Here is a 21,440-nt window from a genome sequence, read left to right as displayed (position 1 = left end):
ACCAGCAGGGTTACAGAAGTTTGGGTGCTGTTAAGGTCGCGATAAGGATCTGATAAGGTTGTGCCCCCAGCATTGTATTGGAGAGAGAGAGTGAGTGTGAGAGAGAGGGAAACGCAGTGAGAGACGGGAAATCTCATTACACTGATAATGTTGCTGGCAGAGTGGAGGAAAACAAAGCAGGGGCAAATACGAGGACAGCTTGTGTCTCTCCACATAAGAGTTCGCCATCAGTTACGGAGCCTGATATGTTTATTACAGACGGTACTTTTCCACACTGTCCTCATCCTTCGGCGTGCTACCGATTAAATTATTCTCTCAAATGAATCTCACACTTAATACGTCTTATTTTCATGTCTGTTTGAAAGTCATTTTAGTTGTGAATTAATTTTTAGACTTGTGTTTTCAAGGAATATTTGTTGAAAATTTTTCCCTACTGTTACATATGAAAACTCATTCCCGCCTGGAGGAGGGAAAAATGCCTGTTATTTTTATTTTATTTTTTTTTCTGTCTCTGTTTATGGCAGCAGTGTGCCAAATTTCTGATTTAATATTTCAGAATAATGACTTATTTTCTCAAAATCATGACTAAGTATCTCAAAATAATGACATACTATGTCAAAATGATGACTGCTTTCTTGAAATTTTGGCTTGACATCTTTAAATACTAACTTACTATGTTAGAATAATGACTTCTAAAATGATTTTGAGAAAAAAAGTCATTATTAGAAATACTAAGCCAAACTTTTGAGAAAGTAAGTCATTTTTTGAAATTTTAGGTCAAAAATTTGAGAAGGCAAGTCATTGTTTAGAAACACTAAGCCAAACTTTTGAGAAAGTAAGTCGTTAGTTTAAAATACTATGTAAAATTTTGAGAAAGTAAGTCATTATTTTAAACACTAAATAAAATGTTTGAGAATGTAATTAATAATTTGGAAATACTAAGTCAAAAATTTGAGAAAGCAAGTCATTGTTTTGAAATACTAAGTCAATTCTCTGAGAAAGTAAGTCATTATTTTGGCATAGCAAGTTATGAGATACTGAGCCAAAATATCTCAGAGAGAAAATGTCATTCTTTCAAAATTCTAACTCAAACTTTTGACATACTGCCACCAGAAACAGAGAAAGAGAAAAAAAAATCATAAGAGAACATAATCCATTTTTATCTATAAAAACCTGTACAGTTTTCATGATACTAAATGATGGAATATAAGCTTCCATTACTTGTGAACTAAACACTAAAAAATATAGAACCATGAACATTCAAAGAACCCTTTGCATGATTAAAGGGTTCTTTGCATCGTGAAAGCGTTCTTCAGATTGATGGAGAATGTGCTGTAGATGGTTCTATATAGAACTTTTTATGAAAAGGGTTGTATATAGCACCAAAAAGGGTTCTTCCATTGTTACAATGTCAGGCTTGTTACAATAGAAGAACCATTTTGGTGCTATATACAACCCTTTTCATAAAAAGTTCTATATAGAACCATCTACAGCACATTCTCCATCAATCTGAAGAACGCTTTCACGATGTAAAGAACCCTTTAATCATGCAGAGCGTTCTTGGAGTGTTCATAATTCTATATAGAACCATTTTCTCTACTAAAGAACCCATGAAGAACCATCGTTCTTAGGTGTGTACATTAGCATCATAGCTCAAGTGCAAAATGAACAAGGCAAACTTCACAAACCAAACATGGACTGATCCACTACGTTTTGTATAAATGTGATTCTTTAAAGTTTAAGCCTGAAGATGTTCTAATTTGGCTTCATGTGCTCTCTTTCAGTCACCATTGACTCGCTCTACAAGGTCACGGAGGGTCGTCAGTCTGACATCTTCCATCGCCATGCGGAGGGGAACTTTGACCCCAGCTGCTGTTTCACTATTTATCATGGCAACCACATGGAGTCTCTGGACCTGGTGACGTCCAATGCAGAGGAGGCACGGACGTGGGTCACTGGACTTAGGTATCTCATGGCTGGCATCAGCGATGAGGATTCACTGGCCAAGAGGCAACGGACCCATGACCAATATCCTTTACAGATGAGTGGGTGGATGACTAATTTAGGACTTTTAGAATTATTACAGTCAGTATGTCATTATTTTGACATAGCAAGTTGTGAGATACTAAGTCAAAATATCTCAGAGAGAAAATTTGAATTATTACAATCATTTTGTTGCGCTATTTTAATAGCACACGGACACCGATCAGGCATAACAATATGACCACCTCCTTGTTTCTACGCTCATTGTCCATTTTATCAGCTCCACTTACTATATAGGTGCACTTTGTAGCTCTACAGTTACAGACTGTAGTCCATCTGTTTCTCTGCATACTTTGTTAGCCCCCTTTTACCCTGTTCTTCAGTGGTCAGGACCCCCATGGACCCTCACAGAGCAGGTACTCTTTAGGTGGTGGATCATTCTGCTGGAGTTTTTAAACACTGTGTCCACTCACTGTCCACTCTATTAGACACTCCTACCTTGTCAGTCCACCTTGTAGATGTAAAGTCAGAGACGAGAGCTCATCTGCTGCTGCACAGTTTGTGTTGCTCATCCTCTAGTCCTTCATCAGTGGTCACAGGACGCTGTTGGCTGGATATTTTTGGTTGGTGGACTATTCTCAGTCCAGCAGTGACACTGAGGTGTTTAAAAACTCCAGCAGCACTGCTGTGTCTGATCCACTCAGACCAGCGCAACACACACTAACACACCACCACCACCGTCAGTGTTACTGCAGTGCTGAGAATGATCCACCACCCAAATAGTACCTGCTCTGTGAGGGTCCATGGGGGTCCTGACTACTGAAGAACAGGGTAAAAGGGGGCTAACAAAGTATGCAGAGAAACAGATGGACTACAGTCTGTAACTGTAGAACTACAAAGTGCACCTATATAGTAAGTGGAGCTGATAAAATGGACAATGAGAGTAGAAACAAGGAGGTGGTCATGATGATCAGTGTGTGTAATTACGTAATTCATTCCATAGTTAGTTGCATGGTGAATTACTGCTATGTGAGGTTTACATTCTGTGTCAACAGGTTTGAGAACAACACAGCAAAAGGGTAAATGACTATTTTTCTTTCCTAAAACAAAGACTTTTAAAGAAATGCAAATCATAATAAAATATCTTCTACAGACACAAATGTAGTATTGATTGAAAGTTAAGTATCTGCACTTTTGACCAAATTTCTCATCTCTTTCAGTGAGTTATTATTATGAAACATTAATTTAATTTAAAATTAGGATAGAACTCTTGCTATCACTGGTGATAACTGTGGCTTAAAAGAGTTAACAATTGGAGCAGACTAGAGAGTCGACTGACAAAGCGATTGAGAATCACTAAAGCTAGAGCTGGAGAGAGAGGAGACAGAAAGATAAAAGTCAGACAGTGAGAGCATAACAGCGAACAGACTCAGAGATTGTGTGTGTTGGGTTTTTGAAGGGCCAGTGCTGGAGGAATATCTGTTCTCTCATGCACTGCAAGCAGCTCTTATGAAATAATATCTCCCAAAAAAACTGCCACTCCACTCTGAATCAGAACAACTCTCCTCTCCTCTAGAACATTAATTGGGCCTGAAATTTTATTTCCACCTAAACACAGACATATTTGAGCTATCTGAACCCAAATATAATATTATCTACCCTAGTCCAACCCAACTTGGCCCAAAGAACCAAGTTTAGAATCCAAACCTAACAGATTGTCTAACAAAACTCTGTCTAAAGTCAATACTAACTTGACCAAATTCTGTCTGAACCCGATTGTGGCTCGAAAAAAAATTGTTCTGACTCTTGTTGTAGCCCTAACAAAAGCCTTGGCCTCTAGAATTTAAACCTGACTACAGCTCAACAAAAATCTGTCTGAACCTGATTATGGTACAACAAAATTCTGTCAGAATCAGATTTTAGTGCACCCCCCCAAAAATCTGTCAGAATCAGACTTTAGCGCCCCCTCAAAAAAAATCTGTCAGAATTAGACTTTAGCCCAAACACATTCTGTGAGAATTAGACTTACGACTAAGAACATTCTGTCTCAACTTGATTGCAGCCTGCCAAAAATCAGTTTGAACCCAACTGTAGTAAACCAAAATTCTGTCAGAACCAATTGTGGCCCAATTTGATAGAAGCTCTGAAGAAAATCTGACTAAACCCGTCTGTAGCCTGACAAAATTCTGTCTGAATCTTCATCTAGCCTAACAAAGTTCTGTGAGAATCAGACTTTAGACAAAATGCTGTCTGAATCTGACTGTGGCCTAATAGAATTTTGCCTGAATTCATTTGGAGCCTAGGAGCATTCTGTCTGAACCCAACTGTAGCCCAACAAAATTCTGCCTAAATCCGACTGTAGCCCAACAAAATTCTGCCTAAATCCGACTGTAGCCCAACAAGATTCTGCCTAAATCCGACTGTAGCCCAACAAAATTCTGCCTAAATCCGACTGTAGCCCAACAAGATTCTGCCTAAATCCGACTGTAGCCCAACAAAATTCTGCCTGAATCCGACTGAAGCCCAACAAAATTCTGCCTGAATCCGACTGTAGCCCAACAAAATTCTGCCTGAATCCGACTGTAGCTCAACAAAATTCCTCCTGAACCTGATTCTGTCTAAATCCGACTGTAACCCACGTAAACATTCTCTCTGAATCTTGCTGTAACACTGAAACATTTCTGTCTTAGGCTGACTGACACTAATCAAAGACAGAATAACTCTCTGCTCTCCTCATCTTTCCTCTCCTCTTTTGTTGTGACTCATATACTGAGTTCACACAAAGCATCAGTTTGCTAAACAAGGCACACGCCGCACGCCTGCTGACACAGTTAACAAAACCTTCACATCATCTATGACACACTTCCTGCATACTCATGCTTACACACTCGCACACGCAAACGACGCTCCAACACACACGCACACTCCCATATGCCGTGTATTGTGTTTGGAGCAGTAGAGAGCAGGTCCCGGCATGACTCCACCTTTGATGGCTGATGGAGGCTGACATGGAGCTAGAAGCACCGCAGCCTTTTCGTTGGAGGGCAAAAAATGACTGACAAACAAACACACATACATCATAGAACAACAAGCAAATAAATACATTTATAAACACCCCACATGCACAAAGAGGCGTATGCAGTTCTGTGCTAAACCACATTTTCATTGATTCACTTACTAGTCAAAACAGCCATTAAGTACAAGTTTTTCATTTTTTAGAGTCATATTAAAAAGAAAATTACAAAGCCTCAAAAACTAAACATACCTTTTTCAGTATTTAGTGTGTCCACCTTTATTACAGTACTGTTTTAGAAGTCTACTAAGTGTTGTACAGTTGTAGGAGTCCCATCTTTTAATACTCTTTTACATTTACGGCATTTGGCAGACACTCTTATCCAGAGCGACTTACAATTTGATCATTTTACACAGGTAGGCGAAGGTAGTGTTAGGAGTCTTGCCCAAGGACTCTTATTGGTATAGTGTAGGGCACTTACCCTGGCAGGGATTGAACCCCAGTCTACAGCGTAGAAGGCTGAGGTGTTACCCACTACACTATACCAACCATACTCCTGTTTTGGAAACTCCTGTTTTTGGTAGGTGGACTGTGGATTGGACACTGTCTGTTCTGTTTCATACTGCAGCTGGGGGATGCTCAGAGCCAGGCTTGCCTGAACTGACCCCTCCACCTGGATACTCTCCCAGTGTCTCTCAGAGACACACACGCTCCATACAGTCTCTAACACTGGCTCACTGTCCCAGCTCCTAATTCGATTTAGTCACCCACACTCCACCACTAAAGCAGTACTGCTTTAGCTGTCACAGTAGGACAGCTATATGTCTACTAAAGCTCGCCAATATAACCAAAATATGGCAAAACACTTTATCCATAGTATTCAGTATCGATAATTATCTTTTATTATAAAAGGTATCTACATATTAGCAGTGTTGCTTGTTTTGGTAGTTGACTAAACACACCACTGAACAAAGCTTTATGTTACATCTGATTTAAGAAAAGCAAATCAGTTTCTTGGATTGCAGCCTTTTTTGCCTCAATCTCTTCTTTTTCTAAGACATTTTCCTCAAACTAACAGCCTCTTTTACTCTCCATATATTTAACACTGAAATAACTAGCTAGCTAACTTTGCTAACTGTTTTACTGGTTTGTGCTGTTGTGAGTGAATGGCTAGACTTCCTCTTCTTTCTTGTCTAGCGAGAAAAAGGCACAAACCTTGTGAATTTAATTGCAGCTGTTCTTTTTTTACTCAGTTCTCCAAACTTTTGGTCGTGTCCAGTTCCACCTGCTAGCTAGGTCTCCCCATATCACACAATGCTACCAAGGTGGGAGGGCGAAGGCTAACACATGCTTCCTCAGAGTCATGTAATGTGCCGCCATATCTTTTCAAGCTGCTGCTAATGCAACTTTATTGGACGTTGAAGTAGATTGCCAATTGCAAATTCGACTACATTTGCTAGCAGATGTCAGCACTGGCTAGCATCTTGCTGAGTGATGGGGGGACAGTGAGGAAAGTAAGGCCAAGTATGCTCTTATGGACTCCCAGCTACGTATAGCTGTGGCATCACTGGTGAACAAACTTGTGATCTCCAGATAACAGGGCAAACACTATGATTGCGTCAAGTAAATCCAACGCTCAAGCCATTGCTGCTAACACAAGATGAACAGAATGACTTAATCATTTTTGCAAAAATATGATCATTAGCATTAGCATTTCATTACCCAGGCCTAAAATCTTTGCTTTTTAACAGTGCTGAGTTTCATGGTCATCATAACACAACATGCAGGGAGTGAACTGCATACAAGGACATTGAGACATCAAAACAGCCGACCTCTCTTGTAACCATTAAGCGCTGACTGTGTTAGAGAATGAAGAGGATGAGCTCATCGTATAGCGGAGTGGACAGGCCTCTTAAAAAGACAGAAACTGTACACTCAGCACAAACCACAAAATACTAATCTAATGTTAATGTTAGGTCAGACTTTTATGGTCACAAGCATTAAGGAGTCATAAACAATGACCAGGATAATTACATGAGACTCATTAACTGATATTTATCACTGCACATGTTTGGATACTCAAGATTTTTTTCAGAAGCAGCTTTTCAAAACAACAGAATATACCTTAAAGAGTCCATTGAGCACTCTTTATGACTTTAGCATAAGTGGTTGGGGCTAAACTCTGTCTTGTTTTACAGAAAGAAAAGATTTCTTCATTTTTGTTCTTTTGTCGAAGTTTGCCATTGAAACAAATGAGAAAACGTCAGAAGTGCACGCTCGAACCTGTTAATACAAAATATAAATTGAGTGTAAATGTAATACATTACACCAGTAACACCTTAGCAACCCCCTAGCATACCATAGCAAAGGCATAGCAACAACTTAGCAACCACCTGGGATAACATACCAATGACAAAGCAACACATTATCAACCACCTGGGATACCATAGAAATGGGCTAGTAAGACCTTAGCAACCACCTGGGATAACAAAGCAACACCTCAGCAACTACTTGGGATACATTAACAATGGCCTTGCAACACATTAGCAACCACCTGAGATAATATAGTAACACCTTAGCAACCACCTGGGATTTCATAGCAACGGTTTTGTCAAACTAACTTGAAGTTTGTTTACAACTTTCCTCTTTTAGTTAAATAATTGCACTTGATTAGTGTAGCAAAATGAACATAGTAATGGTCCACATTTAAGGATTAACTACCGTGTTTATCAAGTATAGAAAATCCAACAAAAGTGCAGAAACAAACTCTTCTGGTTCCATTTTCTTCTTACATTCATCACACATCCAACTCATACTTGGTTTCCCCTTTAAAGAGTTGCTTCAGTTCTGATTTCTGTAGTGATTGAGCACTACTGACTTTATCGCCTGCAAAACAATGCAGAAAATATACTACTTTGTGTGTCTGTCCTTGTATTTCACATCTGTTTTCGATAATGATTTTTCAAAGCTCAGATTTACCTTGAAAAGTTTGTTTTCCTTAATCCTGAGTGGACGTGGATGAAACAGACATTTGAGGAGGCTGATAAAAACGGAGACGGTCTCCTAAACATCGACGAGATTTACCAGCTGCTGCACAAGATGAACGTCAACCTGCCTCGCCGCAAAGTGAAGCAGATGTTCCAGGTGAGTGAGGGTTTTAAAAGAAAAAGCAAACTTTATAAAGAGAGAACACTGTCAATAACTCTTGCTGAAGTTTCGAGGAGGGACATATTGCTGGTGTCTTTTCAGAGCAACTCTGAATGGTGTTATGCAGTAGCTGAAGTCTGAGAGAAAGCTAATACCTAAAACTCCACCTCTGGACTTTTTTCCTTTAAGTCTATCGCAAAACAGTTGCTTAATCTGCTCTTTCCTGTTAATTATGGGATTTCTCAATGTTACTGAATTTATTTGATATGTAAATAAAATGCAACACAGCCAAAAAAATGTAGATTTTCATTTTTCTTTTTGAGCAAAATAAAGCATAAATATTAATATGTCTCATGTCAGTCACGTTTTATTGTTACTTTGATGAAACAATCATGACTGTAGCTCTGCTTTTTGCCTCTCGTCGCTCAATTCACTGGTCGCTCATCACCTGTGGGCGTGTCTGAACTCAAGCTGACTTTTGGCTATCATGGTTTCACCAATGCCCAGCAAATGCCATGACATTACACAATACCTTACCGGCTATTGGCTATAGCGTGTATGCAAAATCAATTTGGCCACAAATCAGATACCTTCCCACCCATTACTTACCGCAAAATCAGATGTGTTCCCTGTAAAAATAAAAATCCTGGGAATCGCCTGTCTGTATGTTTAATCTCTGCATTGTGTAATATTGTATGAATAGATAGTATTAGAATATACCACATACCACCCTGTTCAGTCCCTATTGGTTATCACTTCACTCCTAATTTCCATAAAATTAAACTTTGCTCAACTTTATGGCATTGCTAACTCTGCCCACTTCACGTTGTCAATGTTCAAACTGCATCCTGTTGCTGGAAATTGCCACCTCTCATTGAAAATGAATGACCTCTAACAACTCAACAACCAAGACCTAGGCTATGTTCACACAGCAGGTAAAAGTGGCCCAAATCAGATTTTTTTGTTTGGCTGTTCCCATTATCTTTTAAATGTCATCTATATGCGATATTAGTCTGAACAGATCAGCTCCTAAACTGACCTGCATGCGCGAAAGAACAATGCTTTACGTGGCTCATCCAGAGGTAAACAATCATGACTGCCAACGAACGCCAGTCGCTCCCGGAGGGTTCAGTTTCGTCTTCGCCAGCATCACAGGAGCCATCATGAAGTTCCAGTGGTTGACAGCTGTGTTCGAGTTCACTGTAAAAAGGGCACATTCTACTTTGGTTCGTGTCCTCTGATTTTTTAAACTGTTCTCTGACCCTGCAGCCTCGGTCTCCTCCGGCCACGTTCGGCTGTTTCGTTTCGAAACCTCTTCGAACCCGGAGCAGTTGCAATAAGTCTCTTCCATTTTTTTGGACAGAAACAACAAGCCTAAACGTTTGAGTCTCAGCAGTGCGAAATTATGACGAATGTCGAGTTGGACTGATGCAAAGGTCGCATGAATTCCTATCTGGCTGTCCAGTCGCATTGCCGCAGATCGGATACAGATCAGATTTCAGTACCACATATGAAAGCGTTACAAATCGCAATTGAAAATGTCAGATTCAATGCGTTTTTTTGCTACACAGATGACACATCTGTGTCACATATGAAGAAAGAGATCGGATTTGGGCCACTTTTACTTGCTATGTAAACATAGCCTCAGGCATGCAGTTTGCACGATGCCAATAGGTGAGGTATAAGTCTATGTGTTAGATACATTAGCCTTCAGTGAATAACTAAGAAGCAAAAACTGGACACAAGAAGTTTCTTGGCTGGGCAACGTTAGGAAACCACTTGATCATTTTGCCTTTTCTCTTATTTCATATCCTTAGCAACTGCTGGCTCTTCCATACCGCTTCTTGCTAAATTCCCATCCAATTCCTTTTCCATTATGAAAGGACAGGAAAGGGTTTTGACATGAAGAGTCTCTAAAACATCAAGCCAAATTTATATTCACTATGAGTCGTTCTCAGGCCACCATTAGCTCTTCTTTCTGCATGCAGCCGTTTCAATAATTCTTACTCAATTCTTACTTCTATTATAGAAGGTGTGGTCCGAAGTGATTTCTATGGCTTCCTCAAAGGATGCTTTGATTGTTCAACAGTTCTGTTCCTTTAACCAAGACCGTTTTTAAAGGGGGGAGTAAAGCCTTTGTCTGCTCTTCATAATTACCCAGGTTAGGTAGAAGATTAGGCATGGTGTTATTATGCATTTTTTCCACTCTCATCATTAATTCCTCTTGGAGAAGATTTCCTTGGCTTTGGTTCAGTAATTCCTGAGTCTTTAGGGACAAAGAGGCACAATTGCTGCTGATATTGAGCCTTTTGAATATCCTTGGGTCCTGAGAGGCGGGGGCAGGGCAGGGAGAAAGAAGAAAGATGGAGAGACAAGAGAGAAGGAATAGAGGATCAAACGGTTTTAACTGGATTTCTGTCTCAAGCCTTTTGTTCTATTAAGATAAACAAAAGGCTTTTTTTCCCAAAGACAGAGATGACACAACACGTTAGCCTTCGTTACCCTTGCGCAACACCTTGTCATCAATTTGTGGTTTGTCCCTCCTCAGACCGCTGTCGGTAGGTACTCACCACTACTGACCGGGAGCACCACACAAGCCTTGCGGTTTCGAAGATGCTCTAACCCAGTCGCTGGCCATGATGATTCGGCCCTTGTCAAAGTCGCTCAGGTCTTCATATCTACCCATTTCTCCCATGTTCAACACGGAAATTACGAGAACCGACTGTTCACTTATCATATATATTCCAGACCTTATAATGCGCCATTGTTACAAGAAAATCAACGTTACTGGCTCCATCTGGCTCATTTGGCTCATTGGTGGATTGTTTGCAAGCCAGTCATGCTCTGTTATTTCTCTGATTACTGATTACAAAACTATTGAACTGCAGTATTTTTAGTACTGAAGTTGTGTGGAGTAGTCCAAACCCATACTCCAGTAAAAATATCATAACTTCACTGAGTGAATGACTCAAGTAAATGTGAGTAAATTTCCAAAGAAGAGCAACTTGAGTGGAAGTACAAAAGCAACAGGGGAGTCTAAAACTTCTGCAGTGACATCTGCAGAAACATCACAGTGGAGTGAATCAGTAGAGGCCATTGGTGAATCGACAGACTTTACTGTTCTCACGTCTGGGCATTTCAAATGAGATGTCATGATCTTGTAGATGTTTCAGGCTTTTCAGTACTTGGAGTCCAGATATATGTGCCATGTATATCCAAGGATGTAAAGATATGTTCCAAACATCTTGACCTCCTGTTTTGTGTGTGATGTCACAGGAAGCAGACACAGATGACCAGCAGGGCACGCTAACATTCGAGGAGTTTAGCGTGTTCTACAGGATGATGTCATTAAGACGGGACCTCTTCCTGCTGCTCATGTGCTTCAGCGAGAAGAAAGATCACCTGACTGCTGAGGAGCTCGGCAACTTCCTGCGAGTGGAGCAGAAGGTAAGTGGTCAACCTGATATCACTTCTTGATTACCAAGTGGTAGTTTGAGCCCTTTTCTGCCTTGAGGATGGCTTGCTAAACTGGGACTGAGCAGAATTTAAACTCTCCAATCTGTGAGCCAAATTCAAAACCTAACCACGTAGTATAAGACAGAGATAACTAAGCAATCACTCTGCAATAATGCACCATTATATAACCCTATATAATAAATAATAATGCACCATTATGTTCACAGTACATAAAGTCAATGTTATTACATACATACATACATACATACATCATCTAAACTGCTTATCCTTCTGGGTCGCGGTGGGGTGCTGGAGCCTATCCCAGCTGTCATTGGGCAGAAGGCAGGATACACCCTGGACAGGTCGCCAGTCCATTGCAGGGCCAATGTTATTACAGGCCAAGCAAAAAGGAGTTTAGAGTCATTAAGCATTAGACACACACTAGCATCATTGTTACTGAGCCCTTACATCCCATTGCACAGTGGCAAACTATGACTATTGGAGCTAGACTTTCAAAACTTGGTCAAAAATGAGAATGCTAGTTTCCACTAGCCCTGTTATGGAATAATATGTTAGCACTAAGCTAACGCTGGTGCACAGCAACATATTTTGGCCATTCTTGATTAAACGTGGAAATCTGAAAGTTGTAAAAGACATGCAATAGTCATTAACCTACATTTTACCTTTTATGTTTACGTTTTATGGTAAGTCTTTCAGTAAAGAGTCCTGGCAAAGAGCTGCTACCACAGTTTTCCATTTCTAACAACTGCCTGAAACCGTGTTTGACCACAGCTCATATTCAGAGTTAGTGATATATCTAGAACTTCCAGAAGGCCTAGAGTGATTTTTTTCCTAATAAACGTAGTCCTACCTGTCATGAATCAAAACAAGATCAGCTGATTCTGCTATCAGTTCTTATTTATCATAGTACTCAATCCAGCTCCTGAAGACCTAACCAATGGGAGAGTTAGCATGGCTATATAAACCTAGATAACACAGTGAAAAAAGTCCTAATTGGGCGTTTTTTGTTGGACGTTTTAAGATTTTAACCTTTTTGTTTCCAACCTAAACTTAACAATGAACAGTATTACTACAATACTTGATTACTACAGTACAATACAATCACTACAATTACTACAATACTTAAATATTTGAGTTTAAAAACAATAAGCGTGACATTTCTATTACATAAAAATGAACTAAATTTCACAGACATGCATTCTGTAACTCCCAGAAAGCATTTGGTGTTCTCTGAAGGCCTTAAAGGCTTTCTGAGTTCCTTGAAAAAAAGAACTATTTCCTGTTGCTCCATAATGGTACGCAGATCTTGCATTTCACTTGGCCCCTGCTGTTTGGTCTGCCATTCGTACCCAACCACTGTATAATCTGCAGGTTTTGAAAAAAGTATGAGGGATATTTGATGTGAAATCTCCACGTCTTTACCACGTGTGGTGTGTTATTAATGTGCAGTGTCAGGCTGTCAGCCTTGCTGGCTGGTGATTAGCTCTCTGCTGCCTCACAGCTCTTTTCCAGCCTGCTTTCTTAGAAAAGCTGGAGAGCAAACAGCACGTTGACTCTTCCATCAGCCATCTCTGCCATTGCACGCTTGTCTTTTGTGCTGGGATGCCATTGGGACAGCAGGCCTTGGGCAGCAGGCTCTCTCGCATATCTCATCTCTTCTCTCAATCTCTGTATTTTGGCTCATTTTTTCCATTTAAACCTCCTTTTATTAACAGTGAACACTTTTTTTTTAGGTCTTTGTATGCCCCATGTAAGTCCCACTTCATCAAAAGTTTGGGGACACCTCGGCATCTTTTGAGATTGAATTTTGTCAGTTAATTAAAGAAAACTCATATTATATCACAAAATTTGTATGTGCTTGTGGCAGTCGCCTGCCCATGGGTACCGACTATGGCCGTGAGAGAGTGCGGGAAGAGCCCAAGCGCGCTGCCCACCGCTCACTTGTTTCGTCCTTGTTCGCAGTTCGGGCCCCGCCTTCCTGCGGACTGAAAAGGGTTCTTCTATTGTAACAAGCTTGACACCATAACAATAGAATATATATGCTATGCTATGTAGAACCATCTATAGTACATCAATCTGAAGAAGCCCTTTGACGAGGCAAAGAACCCTTTAATCTTGCCCAGGGTTCTTTGAGTGTTCATGGTTTTATATAGAGCCATTTTCTTTACTAAAAACCCTTGAAGACCTCTTTTTAGGTGTGTTACACCTAAACCAAGACAACAAACCTTATCTTATGATAGCAAACGCTTGAATGTTCATGTATACGGTTTCATCATGAAGAGAGCGATCACAACGTCTATTACAATAGTGCAGTACTGTTTATCAATTGCATATGAAATAAATATCAAATTACAGCAGTCACATGCATTTTTAATGGTTATTAAGATTCACGGTAACCAAATATCTATTAATTCTAACTGTAATTTTGGTATGAAGTTTGGGAATAATATGCTGTAACAAAGAAAAGGAAACTCATATAAAATGAACTGTAGAAAATAAATAAATAAAAAAATAAAACTAACAAAACATGGAAATAATGTCTCAAACTATGGGTCACTTTCCCAATGTGCTTTGCAAATGACAGTTAATTACTGTAGTTTTGAACTTTTTAGCCTCGTTGATATGAAGCTTGACCTGTTTCTGCCAGAATGCGCCATTTTTTTAAGAAAATTTTAAGAAAATGTTTTCTTCATCTTGATATGAAGGGCAGGTTTTGGCTAAATAATGATTTGACAGTTTTTTCTCAACCACTTTTAAAAGCACATATTAAAACTTGTTTTGTTGTGGGTGCTGATAAATAGAAATAATGTCAAGGCAATATTGTCACAGAAAATGACACTGTGTTATTGCTTTCCTCCAAATAAACCTGCTTAGACTTTAAAGCAGCACTATACGATTCTGGAGAGCGATTGTCGAGATTGAACTCACCAGCAAAACAAACACAACCCTCCCTTCGGTGCACCTTTAGAAGCTTCGCCCCCCAAATTCACAGACGCACATTATCAAGGCCAACACGCTTCTTTAGATCTTTGTGGCAATGAAACCCTTTGAAAACACTGTAGAGAAAAAATACCATGATATAACATTAGATTGAACAACGACACAACCTGGGACCCTGGCAGCTGCTCCTGGCCATGTTTTAACAATTACTGTTTTGTTTTAGAAGCATTTTTGGGAAGCTAGATGTCCTCAAACTTTTGATAGGCAGAGTATGACTTTGTTTTATTTCATCCATTGCTTTGCTTAAAACTGCCCTGAGCTTTTGGAGGCTGTCCAGCGCACACGGGCAGAAAGAGAGTGCCTCTGTAAGGGGGTTTAAAATGGCCGGCCAGCTGCGGTCACAGACGGGGCCACACTGCGCTTCTAAAAACAGCCTCTCTCTATCCCTGAAGAACAGCAGAGAAGAGGGAGAGAGAGAGAGAGAGAGAGAGAGAGAGAGAGAGAGAAAGAGAGAGACCCGAGAGAGAGGAAAAGGGTGCAAGAAAGTGAGGGAGAGAACTGAAAAGGAAAGATGAATACAGAAAAATGGAAAATGGGCTTAAATTCTGAGGTTCCGTGACGCTCCATGAAGGCCAAATCCCATTTCTTATTTTTACTCCTACCCCTTGTTTGACAACTTTACAGGACATGGAAAAAACATGCTCTACTTTAAATGTAAGTCAATAGAACGAGACTTTTTTCCAAGTAATTTTGGGTCGTTTCTGTTGGTCCATTTATCATGAAATTTACACACAGATATAAGACAACAGATACTTTCAAATTATGTAAAAAACTGGAAAACGACGAAAAGTGGAGATATGAGGTTTTGTTCCGATAGCAGCAAAATATTAGGATTTGTGAAGCTGAAACTTAGTCAGGAACTTTGTCTAAAGCACTATTTGGGATTAGCTTTATATGTAGAAGTGGAGTAAAGCCAGATATTACATACATATATATATATGTATATAATATCTGGCTTTACTCCACTTCTACATATAAAGCTAATAATATATATATATATATATATATATAACATAGATATTACATATGTATATATATATATATATATATTACATCTGGAATATCTATTCCCAATGTGCCCAAAATAAGAGTCACAGTATAAATAACAGAGATGGGAGTGGCTCCTCCATTTAAACACCGCATTTACTCCAGAAAAAAACATTGAAAACACGTCAAAACATTCAATTTATATTTCATTCTGTTTACCCCAACCATCTGTCTTGTGTCTTAAGTGAATGCGGTGTAGTTAGCATTTTCATCAGCTTGGGAATTCACATCACAGCATAACATCAAACCTTTTTTTCTGCCATTTTTAAATTTTAATGTTCCGAGTTTGAGGACACACTTGAGGACACTCGGTAGGACAGTATGATCACATATCAGCTTGATTTTAGGCACAGCGAACACGAGTAGATGCTTCTTCCAGTGCCTCCATACAAAAACCCTTTTACACAAGATATGATAGCATTTTACTGACTTGTCGATTCACATAGAATTAATATAAACTGAGGTTATTTCTACGACTCATGTCATTCTGTTAAAATGGTGCATTTGGATGGGACTAAAATCACTGAGAAAAGGTGTTAAAATTACATTACCCCACCTTCACGTGCTTCGTGAAACAGTGCTCTGGACTTTGCATGCATGTGCCAGCTGTGACATGATGAAACATGCAGGCAATTAAATAAACATTTCTATTTTGTAGCCAATTTTTGTGGTAGAAAATTTTTTTTTGGTTGCTTGGTAGAAATTTTTTTAGAAATTTTGCAGCTAGTTTTTCGGAACATATTTGTAGATCATGGTAATGGGGTGGGCAAGATGGCCAAAATATAATATCATGATACTTGACACTTTCACAGTACATGACACATATCATACTATGTCACTTTTCTGTGGTTTAATTAATTAGAAATAAAAAAACCGGGGCCACATTTAAGAAATACATCAAAAACTATGAATACAGTGAATTTTATTCACTGTTTCAGACGATGTGCTGCTCTAAATCCAATGAAACAGGGCTTGTCATGCTTTCTTTTTAGTGAAACGTGTTCTTTAAGTACTAATGATATCCATGATATAATTAGAAAGGCGTATTTTGGTGTATTATCCGCTTCTAAATGATTTAAATTTAATTCAAATGTGAACGAGGACCACCAAAATACCCTCGATCAGCATCTAATTTCTGAGACTTTAATTGATGAGCTTTGCTATTGTTTGTCTGTTGTTTATTTGGCTTTATTTGAGTTGTCTAATTGATTTGAGCAGTTAACCTGCTTGTCATCACATGATGTACATTATCTAGGTTTGTAGAGTGTAGAGAAAGAGCGAATGTAAGCTTGAAGAAGGACAGTAAGGGGATGTGATAAGTATGAGAAAAGGTGACCGTCAGATTTTGAAATTGGAAATAATTTCATGTATGAAAGTCTGCTGACCCGTACTGTCTCTCTGTGTCCTCCACCCACTCTAAATCCCCAGATGCCCAACGTGACAGCCGAGTACTGCCTGGACATCATTGATAAGTTTGAAGTGTCTGAAGAAAACAAGCAGAAAGGGAGTCTGGGAATCGAAGGTGAGCTGTCAGTCACTCGTCTTTGAGTCTATCTCACTCTGAAGGTGATAATTAAAAACAATAAAAATTATAAAATCATTAACCTTAACATTTTAGTTCATTAAGCTTAATACACTGACAGAATATTGACACATTATTTCTCTGTTAACTTACTATTAGACATTCAGTTAAGGCCAAATTGTGAGGCAACAGCTTAAGTTTCTTTTTTCATTTTAAAACAACTAATGCTGTAATATTATTTCCATAGATTATTATATTAAAGTCCATTATAATCTAAATAAAACCAAACTAAGCTTATTTATTTGCAGATCATTAAATGCTCATTTAGGCTCATTTGCTCATTTACTGGCCAAAATGTCTTGGGCTTTTGGCAAACCATCCATATTCCAGTACTGCATTTCCTCACATTTATATTCAGCATATATTTTGAATTGAATTGTAGTTTTACATATGAGATATTGTGATATGCTGAATCATTTCATACTGAATCCCATCAGTTGCCATAAAATGCTCTGGCTATGTGTAAATGTAAAAAGCTGGAAATATTGTGTTTATTGTGCAAATAGATCGTCCAGTCACATTTGTGTGGTCATTGTATTTACAGTCTTGCAAAAGCCTGAAACGCCCTGGTCAAATTATGTTTTGCTAATTTTCTATGTGAAAGTAAGTTCATCCTAAAAAGAGAACGCTCTTAAATATTTTCTGCACATTTTAACCTCTTCAACTCCCTGAGACCGCCGGTGGTTCCAAAACGCACTTCGTCATATTCTTCATAACTTTCATATTTCATAAGCTTCAGATGGAAAAACCAAAATATACCCTGGAGAATATGCACAACTGCTTATTCATTTGCTGCGTTTAACATATTGGGAAAAAATCAAATATAAAATGTGTCATAACTTTTCTATATGCTATACCTGCTCTTTTCCACGGCAACACTACTCAGGCCAAGGTAATTAATGTAGCGTAACTGGCTAATGCACTTTTAAAACCAACTAGACTTTGATGATTTAACTGTTAAGGTACATTGCACTCATTTACACTGACAACTACTTCATTTTCAGAAGGTTACTCAGTATGCAACAGCACTGGCCCCCACAGTGGCTCCCACTGGCAAACTACTCCGTCCCTCTCCCCACCCCCACCTGGTCACACTTTCACATTTGCCTTTAAGAGGAGAGCAGCTTGGCTATCAGCGGTCAGCAGAACAACTGGCCAACCTCTCCAACACTGAATCTTTCAATATTCTGATTCTAAACCTCTCAACATTCTGAATCTGAATCCCTCAACATTCTGAATATGAATCCCTCAACATTCTGAATATGAATCTCTCAACATTCTGAATCTGAATCCCTCAACATTCTGAATCTGAATCCCTCAACATTCTGAATCTGAATCCCTCAACATTCTGAATCTGAACCTCTCAACATTCTGAATCTGAATCCCTCAACATTCTGAATCTAAAACCTCTCAACATTCTGAATCTGAATCTCTCAACATTCTGAATCTGAATCCCTCAACATTCTGAATCTGAATCTCTCAACATTCTGAATCTGAATCCCTCAACATTCTGAATCTAAAACCTCTCAACATTCTGAATCTGAACCTCTCAACATTCTGAATCTGAATCCCTCAACATTCTGAATCTGAATCCCTCAACATTCTGAATCTAAAACCTCTCAACATTCTGAATCTGAACCTCTCAACATTCTGAATCTGAATCCCTCAACATTCTGAATCTAAAACCTCTCAACATTCTGAATATGAATCTCTCAACATTCTGAATCTGAATCCCTCAACATTCTGAATCTGAATCTCTCAACATTCTGAATCTAAAACCTCTCAACATTCTGAATCTGAATCTCTCAACATTCTGAAACTGAATCCCTCAACATTCTGAATCTAAAACCTCTCAACATTCTGAATCTGAACCTCTCAACATTCTGAATCTGAATCCCTCAACATTCTGAATCTGAATCCCTCAACATTCTGAATCTGAATCTCTCAACATTCTGAATCTGAATCCCTCAACATTCTGAATCTAAAACCTCTCAACATTCTGAATATGAATCTCTCAACATTCTGAATCTGAATCTCTCAACATTCTGAATCTGAATCCCTCAACATTCTGAATCTAAAACCTCTCAACATTCTGAATCTGAACCTCTCAACATTCTGAATCTGAATCCCTCAACATTCTGAATCTGAATCCCTCAACATTCTGAATCTGAATCTCTCAACATTCTGAATCTGAAACCTCTCAACATTCTGAATCTGAACCTCTCAACATTCTGAATCTGAATCTTTCAACATTCTGAATCTGAATCCCTCAACATTCTGAATCTGAATCTCTCAACATTCTGAATCTGAAACCTCTCAACATTCTGAATCTGAACCTCTCAACATTCTGAATCTGAGCCTCTCAACATTCTGAATCTGAATCTCTCAACATTCTGAATCTGAATCTCTCATCATTCTGAATCTAAAACCTCTCAACATTCTGAATCTGAACTTCTCAACGTTTTGAATCGAAACTGCTCAACATTCTGAATCTGAACCTCTCAACATTCTGAATCTGAATCTCTCAACATTCTGAATCTGAATCTTTCAACATTCTGAATTGTGGAGAAATCTCAGAATTTGTGATGCACTGAATGATTTTCTGAGAAATCATAATTTAATTGAATCATTATGAGCTGATATTTAACCCCTGAGTTTCAGGTTAGACACATGCAGCCTTCAGTGATCCAGATTACCAGTCATAGACAGATAAACAGAGAGACAAACAAACACATACAGCTACATAATCATATACATAGACAGACAGACAGACAGACAGACATAAATAAATGGTCTTTCCCTGTCAGTCTGTTCACCTCCCAGACTGTGCTAGTAAATGAGAATATGATGTCAGTGCACTCTGCTCTGCTAAAGTAGATGGATAGAAAAACAGGCAGGAGGCTGGATAGATGGTGGATTGATGGAATGAGCTAACATTAAATGGATGAGCTGTGTGTGTGTGTGTGTGTGTAAGTGTGTGTGTAAGTGTGTGTGTGTAAGTGTGTGTGTGTGTGTGTGAGTGTGTGTGTGTGTGTGTGTGTGTGTGAGTGTGTGTGTGTGTGTAAGTGTGTGTGAGTGTGTGTGTGTGAGTGTGTGTGTGTGTAAGTGTGTGTGTGTGTGTGTGTGTGTGTGTGTGTAAGTGTGTGTGTGTGTGTGTGTGTGTAAGTGTGTGTGTGTGTGTGTGTGTGATGTTACATTAATCTGGATGCAGTGCTGCAGACAGTTGTGAAAATGGGCCCATAAACTAAAGAGAAGAAGCCAATGACATTTTAACAAGCCAGCGGCGAGTCTGAGAACAGGAGCCATCAGAACAGGTTGTTCCGTTCAAGTGCATGTAGGTGGGCGCGCGCTGAGGGGGAGAGCGGGGGGTGAATGGTAAAGTGTAGTTTGAGAGTTTTAGTGATTTTCTCTGCAGGGGGCCCAAGCACTGGACGCTCACTCCCTCTGGGCAGAGATAGAGAGTGATAGAAAAGAGAGCATGGGGGGCAGCAAGAGAGGAAGAAAGAGGCAGAGGAAAGAAAGAAAGAAAGAGAGAAAGAAAGAAAGAAAGAAAGAAAGAAAGAAAGAAAGAAAGAGAAAGTAAGATAAAAGAAAGAGAGACAGAGAGAAAAAGAGAAGAAAGAAAGGAGAGAGAGTAAGAAATAAAGAAAAGAAAGAAAGAAGAGTGAGAAACAGAGGGAATGAGCAGAGAAAGTATTTGGCAAAAGAGAGAGTGGGAAAGAGAAAGAAAGAAAAAGAGACAGGTGAGAGAAGAAGAATGAAAGAGAGAGAAACAGAGAAAGGCATATATGCCTAGAGACAGGAAGAGAGAGAAGAAAGAAAGAAAGAAAGAAAGAAAGAAAGAAAGAAAGAAAGAAAGAAAGATGAGAGATGAAGAAAGAGAGAGGGGAAAGAGAACGAGAGAGAGGAGAGAGAGGGGGATAGAGAGAGGGAGAAAGAAAGAGGCAGAGGAAAAAAGAAAGCAAGAGGGAAAATGAGAGAGAGAAAGAAAGAAAGGTGAGAGAAAGAGAGAGAAAGAGAGACTAATGAAAGAGAGAAAAGAAAGGTGAGAGATATTAACAAAGAAAGAAAGAAAGATGAGAGAAAGAGAGAGAGAGAAAGAGAGACATAATGTGAAAGAGGGAGAGAATGAAAAGCAAAAGAAAGATAAGAGACAACAGATGAAAGAGAGAGGAGGAAAGACAAAGAACG

The 21,440-nt window shown here is 39.2% G+C and overlaps 1 protein-coding gene across 2 annotated transcripts in view; it reads left to right on the top strand.

The window, feature by feature from the left end:
- plch1 (phospholipase C, eta 1) overlaps nt 1-21,440 on the top strand; it is a 167,054-nt gene that overhangs the window by 87,074 nt on the left and 58,540 nt on the right. For both annotated transcript variants that reach the window (XM_036584664.1, XM_036584663.1), the window contains exons 4-7: nt 1,785-2,028; nt 8,011-8,140; nt 11,420-11,590; nt 17,096-17,189. In XM_036584664.1, coding sequence (XP_036440557.1) covers nt 1,785-2,028; nt 8,011-8,140; nt 11,420-11,590; nt 17,096-17,189 — 639 coding nt within the window. The remainder of the gene's footprint in view (nt 1-1,784; nt 2,029-8,010; nt 8,141-11,419; nt 11,591-17,095; nt 17,190-21,440) is intronic.

Source organism: Colossoma macropomum, unplaced genomic scaffold, assembly GCF_904425465.1.
Source record: "Colossoma macropomum unplaced genomic scaffold, Colossoma_macropomum, whole genome shotgun sequence".
NCBI lineage: Eukaryota > Metazoa > Chordata > Actinopteri > Characiformes > Serrasalmidae > Colossoma > Colossoma macropomum.
Note: the sequence above shows the minus strand (reverse complement) of the source record. Positions and strands in the feature narration are given on the sequence as shown.